Raw genomic sequence first — 10,154 nt, 5'->3', positions numbered from 1 at the left:
TTAAAAAATCCAAAAAAAACACTGGCAAATATAAGAACTGAGCAATTTGCAATTAAGTGGATTTCAAGTGTTAAAACACTAAAATTCTCTCAGAAATGCATTAAAGTAAATGTAGGGTTTTAACTGCAAGAGTACACTATACTATACCTAAGAACAGCTGGTATAAGAAATAATAATGAACTAAAAATTCCTATTGCTTTGTTATTTAGTATTAAATAGCTAAAATTTTCTTGCTATAAAGTATTCGATGCATTTCATAACAATTCTTGAGCTAAATATCAAAATGATACTTACAAAAGCTACTTAACAATATGAATCTAATTATTTCTTTATAATTATGATAAAGAAATATCATTTTTTTTCTTTTTCTCTAGAAATTTCTACCTCTTGTTAGATTGTTGTGTTCTACTGTGATTATAGTATCTGCATAAGCAATTTTGAACATCTGCAAACAAATACATCGTTTCTATTGAATAACAATTTATTTTCATTAATTGGCATTAGTAAGCTGTGAGAAAGACAAAAAGGAACTATCTTTGAGTTGATAAATTATCTTGACTCTGTGTCCTGTTTTATTAAAGAAAATCAGGCTGTGCTATATATGGGGAAAAGCAACTTTGATTAGAAGAAATAAGTTGCACAAATTAAAATAGTGGCCATATAAGCAATTAAAAAAGTGATTTTTATCTTACACCTATGAATGGTAACCAAATTTCATGTCAGAAATCTGAACTCATTAAATGAATTTTAGATTCTTAAAGACATATTTAAATAATGACAGCCTGAAGGAGCCTGAAGCAGGTCATTAAATCCATAGGGATTGGTGGTTTGATTTCATTTCCATCCAGACGGAGGTAGCGAAGATGAGGTCCATAACTGAAGGAATCTTCCACAGGCAGTGTGGTAGGAGTCGAAGGACATATTACAGAGACATTCACATCTGTGGAGACAAAGATGGTATGAATGAATGAACCAGAATGCAAGAGACTAAGGATGGGAAGACCAAGATGCTATTAAACAGTCCTATATGAAGGTGGCAGAGAGACATTCTTTTTGTCTAAGTTGGAAGTTATGCACAGAAAAAATGTGCAACATACATATAGTAATGTCACTCCATATTTTGCTATACTTAATACACAACACTAGAAAAGACGTATAGTTAAAAACTGTGATAGAAACAAAGGTATATGTGATATACCACTTGCCTTCTTCCTTTGACAGGCCAGAAAAGGTGTGATTAGATTATCATAGTGAGAAAGGTAGTATTTGGGCATCAGAGGTAGAAACAGTGGTTCAGAGTTGGTACTAAATTAATGGGTAGGTACGTCGTAGATGGATGAATGGATGGATGTGAAGGCAGAAAGTCAGTTTATTATTAGAGAAAGTGCTTGAAAGCTACCTTTAAAATGCAAACACTAATCATACATGATGACAAAGTTTTTTCTTTTAAAGTACAATTAAAATAACTTTGTATACATGATACTTGCTGAAAACAACCTTGAATCTCCATACTTAAGTGTATTTAATTGGGGAAAAATCCATTTGCCAAGAATTGAATTACAAAAATTCAAGCCAGGAAATATCCTGTCAGCCCTTTCACATTGTTAGGATGTGAGAAATCGTGCACCTGCCTTGGATCAAAGCCCTTGGCAGCAGCGTCTATACTGAGATTTAGGAGAAAAAGGTGTGTTAAACCAGCAAAATTCTGATGAGTGTGCCTAATAACTGATCTCAAATGAATCCTTATACTCCCTTTATCCCATTTTGCAATTGTGTTGAGCAAGAGATCTTCCCTTAGAAGATAAGACCCACCTAACTTTGGCAATGACCGTCCTGTGGGTGCACGCTGACTCATATTGTACTGAAGGGTTTTGTGCTTACTGCAAAGGTGCTTTGCTCTGATTGTATATCATTTTGTGAATTTAACTTGCTAAAAGAAATGACTTGCATTGTATAGCAGATTTGTGTTCCTCAAGGTATTTTTCTTCACATATATTATCACCTTATCATGATGCAACCTTTATTGGGCAACATTATTTTTCTCCCTAACTGGGTATTGGTTAAATAGTGACCCAGGTTGGTAAGGTCATGTGCACCACGTATTTCATTAAGTAAGTAGCCGAGTCCCACCCATTTCCAACTACATAGGGTTACTTGCCTACTGAGGAGATTATATCCTTTCTGATATGTTATCTCTTATCTTTATCATCCTTATTACCCATAATCCATGCATGTCTGCATAACTAGAATGTAAAAAACAAGTGTTCTAAATTTAATTATATTTTCATGAAATAATTGCAATGTTTCTGAGAGTACGAAGAAGCAATTTGTTTGAATAGGTAACATTATTGCCAAATTGAAAGTCCCCTAAGGTATTCAGAAGAAATAAACATTTCTATCATTTTGGATAAACTTTTGCTGTCCTATAAACTCTGCATATAAAAGGTATGTTTCTGGGAAACCAATTTATTAACTACTAGAGTAGATTATGTGGTAAGAAGAACTAAGTACTTTAGCAGTCACTATAACGCAGTGTGATATAATCATGAGCCAAGAACTCTTGCCAGGGAAATTCTTCTTTTCCATTTATTTTCTTGGAATATAGAAATGACTGTGCTTGATATCTACATTAAGAAACAAGTAAATCAATTTCTCTATGTTGACATTGCAGCTGTGAAAATGATTTTTACCTCTGTTGCTAGAAATTTGTCTTAAGTCTTGTACTCTAGACTGAAGAAAATGTCCTATGATTATACTGTTGGACTGAGAAAGATCACCTAAGGGAAACCTTGGATTCAGGTCCTGTCTATTATACTTACCCTTTGTCCTTGGCAAAATGCCCTCAACTAGTTGAGCCTCAGTTTTTCTATCTTCAGAAATTCATAATAGCACACAAGATTCTTTTGAGGGTTCATTTGTGCTTCTCAAAGTGTGGACCAGCAGTATCTGTACTACCTGAGAACTAAATCCTTAGAGCCCACCCCAGACTTACTGGGTCAGAAACACAGAGGCTGGAGCCCAGAAGTCTTTTAGAAGCCTTCCAGGTGATTCTGATGCACATTAAGGTGGAATGTAGGAAAACAGAAATATATGAGAAACTTTGATGAAAAAAAAAAAACACTCAGAAGAAGAAGAAGAGCAGAGTCCTTCTCTTCGTTGTGTAACCTTGTAGAGCTATGTAAATTCCTTGCACAGGTGCCCAACCACGTGTTGAATATTACTACCTCACTCATGAACACTCACGCGCATGGTCCCAGTTCAGGGGAATCCCCAATTCACAAACAGGGATCTATGTGGAATCCTTTTAAATTGACTTCCTACCTCCAATGTCTATGGGACTTTTGTTGTCAGGTAAGGAATGCACCTGGAGAAGCATAGCACTTTTGTCAGGAAAAATTACATTTATTTAGGTTGATATTGGGCTTCCCAGGTAGGTCCTATGGTAAAGAATCTGCCTGCAGTGCGGGAGACTTGGGTTCAATCCCTGGATCAGAAAGATCCCCTCGGGAGGGGCATGGCAATCCACTCCAGTATTCTTTCCTGGAGAGTTCCATAGACAGAGGAGCTTGGCGGGCTACAGTCCATGGGGTCACAAAGAGTTGACATGACTGACTAACACACACACACACACACACACGCACGCACACACACATGCACGTGCACACACACAGGTTAATATTGGCTGTTGTACTATTTGGTTCGGTACAACAGTTTTAGCTATTAAGATATTTTCCTGTTGCATCTTTTGCTTTAACTACAAGATTAAACAATGTGTCTCATCACCATGGCAAAAAAAAAAATCACTGCTATGGCAGCAGCCTGCTCATTAGTTCCTGGATTTTATGCTCAAGTGTGCTGTTAGGAAAAAAAAAAAAAAAAAAAATATATATATATATATATATATATATATTAGATAACTGAAGAATACACAGTGCAAAAATGATCTGTTCTTACAAGTGGGATGTTTATGTAATTATTTGCTTAAAGAAAAGTTTAGCGAGTGATAAGCAGGCATCACAGCCTTCTGACAATTATCTGTGTTACTTTCCTACAAACCATCCAACTGATTCTCACTTTAAAAATGTATTTTATAAAGTTGTTTAGAAGCCCCCCTCAAGATCATCTTCCTTAAGGGCTTGTTCGAGGATGGAGCATTCCTGGATACTTAGGCTGATAGCATAGCCTGTGGCTGGACCAAGACGTTGTCCACTTCCACACCAGAGTCAGCCTGGTCTCAGGCACAATTGTGAAGATGCCAAGTTTGCCTTTCATGTCTCCAGCTTCTGCTTCCCTTCATGGCCCCTCTGCCTCCAAGGCACATTGCACTCATCTCTCTCTTTCTTATCAAAGCTATTTTCAGGAAAGCAGTGGGTATTCTACCTTGTTGATTGCCATTAGTCCTAAGGAATTGCCACCTTCCAGGGACATTTTATTCAATTTTAATTGAGCAAAACCTTAAAGTAAAATATTGGTTCCCAATGCATGGTCCCTAGAACAGTAATCTCAGCATCTCTAGGGTACTTGCTAGATATGAAATGTCTCAGGTCCCACCAGACCTACTAAATCAGAAATTCTGGAAGGAGGCCACCCATCTACATACTCTGAAGTTTGAGAAACCCACTGATCTAAAGCAAAAACTCTAATTAGGGTGATTGTAGGCATCAGCTGTCTGTAAACTTTAAGACTGGGGTCCCTTCCTGCTACCTTCTAAATCATATTCCTTCTCTTACTATCCATGAGATTGTTTGTGCATGGTACACTTTCTTTAGTAAGTCTGCCCACTGAGGCAGGAATATCAGAATCTCCTCAGAGTAAAAGAAGATACAGACATTTAGTTTATCCAACAGGTAATATACCTCTGTAGATTACTAAAGTCAACTTTTCAATCTAAGATTTTAACCTTTTGGATCATTGACACTGTGAATAGACAAAACTTGAAAATACACTTTCAAAAAATCTAAAAGTACAAGAGTTAGAATAAAACCCCAACATTATTGAAACAACAACCACCACAAAAGAAGATATAGAGTAAACTTAATGAGTATCTTAGTCAACGACACACCCTGATGGTTACTTACTTCTAATTTTGTTGTGATCGAGATGAAGGTGCTGCAGATGAGCACTGATTTTGGGGACCTTTGTGAGTTGATTGTGAGACAGTTGAAGATCTAGAATTGATGATACATTAAAACCACTAGAAGGAAGGCCAGCATCAGATAATTTGTTGTGGTTGAGTCGCAGAAAGGCCACTTTAGGAATCACATTAAAATAATTTTCTGGTATTCCTTCAATGGAATTGTTGTCTAAGAACAGCTGCATTGTATTGGCTGGTAATCTTGGTGGCATATTCCTCAGGGCATTCTTAGCCATGTTTAGCTGCATGAGGTTCTTGAGCCCCTTAAAGGTGTCTCTTTGAAAGGCATTGTCTAATAGCTTATTGTGCTGCAGGTCAAGAAGAGTCAGGTTCTCCAGATTGCTGAAAGTCCCTTGAGGAATTCTGGACACCTTGTTTCTAGCTAATTGTAATTGTTCTAAGCTTCTTGGCAATGGAGAAGGTACCTCCTCTAGCTCATTATCTTCCAGAAACAAGAAAAGCAGCTTCTTCAGTTGGCTTAGGGCTCCCTTTTCAATCCCATAGTTGGTTATTTTGTTCTTGTTTAGGTTTATCCATCTCAGCTGGGTGGCATTCTCGAATGGCTTCTCAGGAATGGTTTCTATCAGGTTGTTTTCAAGATAAAGGTACCAGATCCTTGATGGTATAGCAGGGATTTCTTTGAGACCTCGGTTTTCACAGTACAAAGCAGTAGGGAAACTGGGGGGACAGAAACATTCCCTGGGACAATCGAAATCATGCATTGTCCAGTCCTCTGGATCACTTGCCTCATAAACCTGTCTCACACTTCGAGTCCACACCGTATCTGTTACGAATAACACCCAGATGATGAAGCAGATTGTGGTTGCCATTATAGTATCTAGAGTAAGGGGTACAATTATTAGAGGTTTAAAGAGTTTGACCTTTAGATAACTGCATGCACCAAAGTGATCGGTAAACATAGCTTTTTTGGTGAGTGGGGAGGGAGGAAGGTAAAGCCTTGAGAGCATTTTATGCCTAGTTATCAATCATTACCACCTCTTTAGTGAGCACTATCTGCAAGGCATTTTCGAAAAGTGAAACTGACTCACCAACTTGTAACTTTCCAGTTTTAACACAATCACGATGAAAACTAAGAAAAAGCAAATTTTAGGAACTCTAAGTGCTTTTCCATTTCAAGCTATTTAATACAAGGAAGTTAACTGAAACCCAGAGTTGAACACACAAGTACAAAAAAGTGACCTTTTAATAACTCAAATTTAGAGTCTACATTGTTCCTAAGAAATAGGCATATGCTTTTACTTTTGCTCCTAAATGAGCAGAACATCTGGATGAGATTTCCCAGGCTCTTTGGCCCTTGAACCAAAGAAATAGCGAGATCAAAGAACATTTTAGCAGTTTTTTTGTGAAGGAAGGTTTTAGGATTTGAAGAAAAGTGTGTGATTAATCACTTGCTCTGTTGCCCAACTTCTCAGGTAAGTTTTATTTTGGGGGTTTAGGAAAATATTTCTAATATTTTAATACAAGATCAAGCTGTTTAGCCAAGAAATTTGGATTATGAAACTCTCTCTATATATAGATATAGACATAGATACAGATATAATCACACTTACATAAGTGGCATTACTATGGTCAGTAAGAAAGAAAACAAAAGAACATGCTTAGGGTACAGGTGATTTCCATAGTTTCAGTATGGCTGCTAACAAGCATAGGTTAACACTTACTGATATGTGAGACATTTAAAAGACAGAAATTCTCCCAGCTGAGTATCATCAAGGCTATGGGGAAAAAGAACTATCCTAACGTGAAAAATATTTGTGTGTGTGTGTGTCTGTATAACAGTAACATTCTGACCAAGGTACATTTAGTTCAAACACTTGGTAATGAAGACCAAATAAATTTTACTGATTCCTTAAGAAAAGATAAAATGAGCATCATTTAGAAATGCTGATCTTTTGATTTTGCCACTAAATCAAGGCAAGCACAGAGCTGCTTCCTCAAGCTGTCAAATTTCTTGTGATTACGGAATGCTCCTCTGGTCATCCTCCAGACACATTAAAACATTATTTTTTTTCAGAATAGGGATTTTCTTTAGCTATTGATGCTGTAACCCTGCCTCAGATGAATCATAACTTTGAATTCTTAACTTTAAGAGTTACGAAAATTGTAAAAAATAGTTTACCTTGCTGTCCAGGAATGTATCGCTGAATCCTGTGTCTGGAGCTGAAGTTTGCTAAAATCAGTTAAGGAAAAAAAAAAAAAAGAAAGAAAGAAAACTTTGACTAAGGGAATTTGTTTTTATTTTATGCTGTCAAGCCTCCTAGGAGGAAAAAATACAACCTCCTCTGACCGGTCACCATGAACACCTTTGATCTATTGTTTCCACTTTGACAGAGCCTCAGAACACCGCTTACCTCAGTTCTTGGATCTTCCTCGTCCCTTTCTATTGGTCACTGCTCATTCATAGTAATGGATTGACCCAGGCTCCACGGTTGTGTTTTTATGAATCCTCCCTAATATATATGCATCCATGGCTCCAGCTTTAACCCCTCCAACAACCACAGCACTTCAGTACCTAGGCAGCCCAGAACAGAAAATTCTGACTTTAATCTCAAGAACCCATAACAAAAATTCAGTGTCATTTTCAAACGCTGAGTTCACAGTCCCAAAGATATCATAATGTGGTGATCTGGAGTAACATCAAGAAACTAAAAGCAGTTTTAATTTCAAGTAAAACAGAAAAGAGATTTTAAAGCATTTTTCTCTATTTTTTTTTAATTGGATACAAAGAAATAAGGGCCAATGTCCTCTTTATATGGAAATCTTTTACTCATTTTTTTATTGTATAAAACAGTTGCTGAAATTCTATTTAGATATATTGATTTTGATAAGGGAAAAAGAGATAGAAAATATATTTGAGAAATTTAAAAATGAAATCTGGAAAGCTCTACCTGATGTTGGCACTAAATATGCTGTTATGCTTTGTTTTATAGAAATAATTCTGTCTCTATTTCATATTGGGAGCTTTATTCCAAATAGCTATTAAAATGAGATTTTTTTTTCTCTTTATAACAGATGTTTTGCATTTAGGGCATTATAGGACCTTATGTTGCACTCTTTTGTTTCTTTAGCACATAAGTTTAGGATAATGTTTCTTCTAGTTCTTGTATTTGAGGGGAAAAAACAAAACAAAACTTATGTCTCTTAAGGAAAGACAAAAATTTTTGAAAATCTCATTTTCAGATGTTATCCTGTTGATTGATTATAATCATTTTGTTTTCTAAATCTATCTCATTGTGGGAAAAGAAATGTGTACTGATATGACTCATTTGACACTATCACACAAGTATTATCAGAGAGGGAACACAGTGAAGAGCAGAGAGCACTGGACTCACAAAAGTTTTCTGAACCACTTACTTCCTTACTCTTAAACACAGTCTTGTCAGCTACAACACAGGGCTGGACCCCCCTCACAAGTTTGTTGTAAAGGATAGGAAATGTTAGCCTTTTTGTAGCGTAAACGCTACACTCTCAAATGGAAAATACCCTTCAATTTAAGGGCTTTTATAACCCAACATCTAAATCAGACATGCTCTCTTGGTAGCCTAACAGGCACATTCATATCTTAAGAAAAAAAGTTAAGGGTTATTTGCTTTTCTCACAGGGCTTCCCTTGTGGCTCAGCTGATAAAGAATCTGCCTGCAATGTGGGAGACCTGGGTTCGATCCCTGGGTTGGGAAGATCCCCTGGAGAAGGGAAAGGCTACCCACTCCAGTATTCTGGCCTGGAGAGTTTCATGGACTGTATAGTCCATGGAGTCACAAAGAGTCTGACACGACTTTTTCTCACAACAATGATCTCCTCTCTTTACTGCATTTTTCCTTTTCTCTTTCTTCTTTTTCTAAACTGTCACAACATAAACAACAGATAACCTCTAAACTGCATGACCCCCTTCAGCTACTCTCTTATTTCTTAATTTTCTTTTTTAGCCAACCTTATTTCAGTCACTTCTTAATTCTATTACAAAAATGTTGCTACGTGTCCATCGTAGGAAAGTTAGAGTCGTATATTGGCTGCCTCTAAGCTCCAGTTCTAGTTGCCATCCCATCCATGATTCACCCACCAAAATAGAGTTTCTCTCCCCTCCATTTCCCTAACATTGATCTGGCAAAAAAAAAAAAACCCAACAGCAATGATCTTCGTATTTACTAATCTACTGACATCTTTTAGTTTAAGCCTACTTGACTTGTGACTTCTAGCAATGCCGACCCACCCCTTTAATGAAATGTTTCTCTCAAAGTTTTTCCTCCTCTTTCCTTGTGACTTCTCTCTATCTGTATTCTGAAACTCTGTGCTTCCTGTATCATTTTTTTTAAGTGTTTCTAACATTTAAAGCTCTTTGAGAGTCTAAGATCTCAAAATTTTTAAACGATTCCAAAGTTTTAACCATTCCCTCCATTATGATGACTTCTGAGGCTCTTTCTTCCCTCCAGCCTCTGGAAGGAAACCTGAACTCGTTTGTGTGTATCCACGCACTACAGAGACATCTCCTGTTGCAGGTCTCACAGCCGTGTATCTTTAACTGCTCTTGCCACTTTATACTTTTGAGTGACACTCTCAGCTTATTCTGTCTCCTAAACTAGAAATCTGGAAATCATTCTCAACTCTTCCTTTTCATTTTGTGAGCATGTGATAGCATTTTAAGGACCCTGAGAGACATGATATAAATAAAAAGGATCATCGGCAATGCTTGCCAGGTTTGGTATCATTGTTTCCAGACCAAAACAGAGAGTGTTTGCCACCGTTAGTGTATTCTCTGTCTGCCTATGTCTTGGTTTTTCCCATAACAATTCAATCTACCCTTCTTGGATTACTGACTCTTGGAGGATGATTCTAACTCTTTATGAGAACTCCTTATGTGGAAGTTCAGTAATTAAATGAAAATAATGGTAAGAATGTCTGAATCATGTTACATGATTGTTGTTACAAGAATTAATGAAAGACTCTGCCAAGTCATACCTAATTCTGTTAAGAGGAGAAAAGAAGTCTAGTGTTTAATGGT

General features: G+C 36.9%; 1 protein-coding gene across 2 annotated transcripts; it reads right to left on the bottom strand.

Annotated features, from left to right (window-relative positions):
• Positions 1-463: 463 nt before the first annotated feature.
• On the bottom strand, positions 464-7,661 carry KERA (keratocan). Of its 2 annotated transcripts, XM_043447250.1 has the most exons (4): positions 7,507-7,661; positions 7,275-7,325; positions 5,079-5,972; positions 464-940 (listed from the first exon to the last, which is right to left on the bottom strand). In XM_043447250.1, exons 3-4 carry the CDS (start codon positions 5,962-5,964, stop codon positions 768-770), a joined length of 1,059 nt encoding a protein of 352 aa, XP_043303185.1. In that variant the 5' UTR covers positions 5,965-5,972; positions 7,275-7,325; positions 7,507-7,661; the 3' UTR covers positions 464-767. The 2 variants fall into 2 exon arrangements, with proteins under 2 accessions (XP_043303185.1, XP_043303184.1); XM_043447249.1 differs by having other exon boundaries at positions 7,275-7,565.
• Between the last annotated feature and the right edge of the window lie 2,493 nt (positions 7,662-10,154).

The sequence above is a fragment of the Cervus canadensis genome, chromosome 25 (assembly GCF_019320065.1).
Source record: "Cervus canadensis isolate Bull #8, Minnesota chromosome 25, ASM1932006v1, whole genome shotgun sequence".
Classification (NCBI taxonomy): domain Eukaryota; kingdom Metazoa; phylum Chordata; class Mammalia; order Artiodactyla; family Cervidae; genus Cervus; species Cervus canadensis.
Note: the sequence above shows the minus strand (reverse complement) of the source record. Positions and strands in the feature narration are given on the sequence as shown.

Bases quoted from the DNA above. Each gene is read 5' to 3' on its own strand.
- KERA (XM_043447250.1), bottom strand. From the start codon at position 5,964: ATGGCAACCACAATCTGCTTCATCATCTGGGTGTTATTCGTAACAGAT. The intron at 941-5,078 runs GTAAGTAACCAT...TTGTCTCCACAG, and splicing joins CGATCACAACAAAATTAGAA to ATGTGAATGTCTCTGTAATA.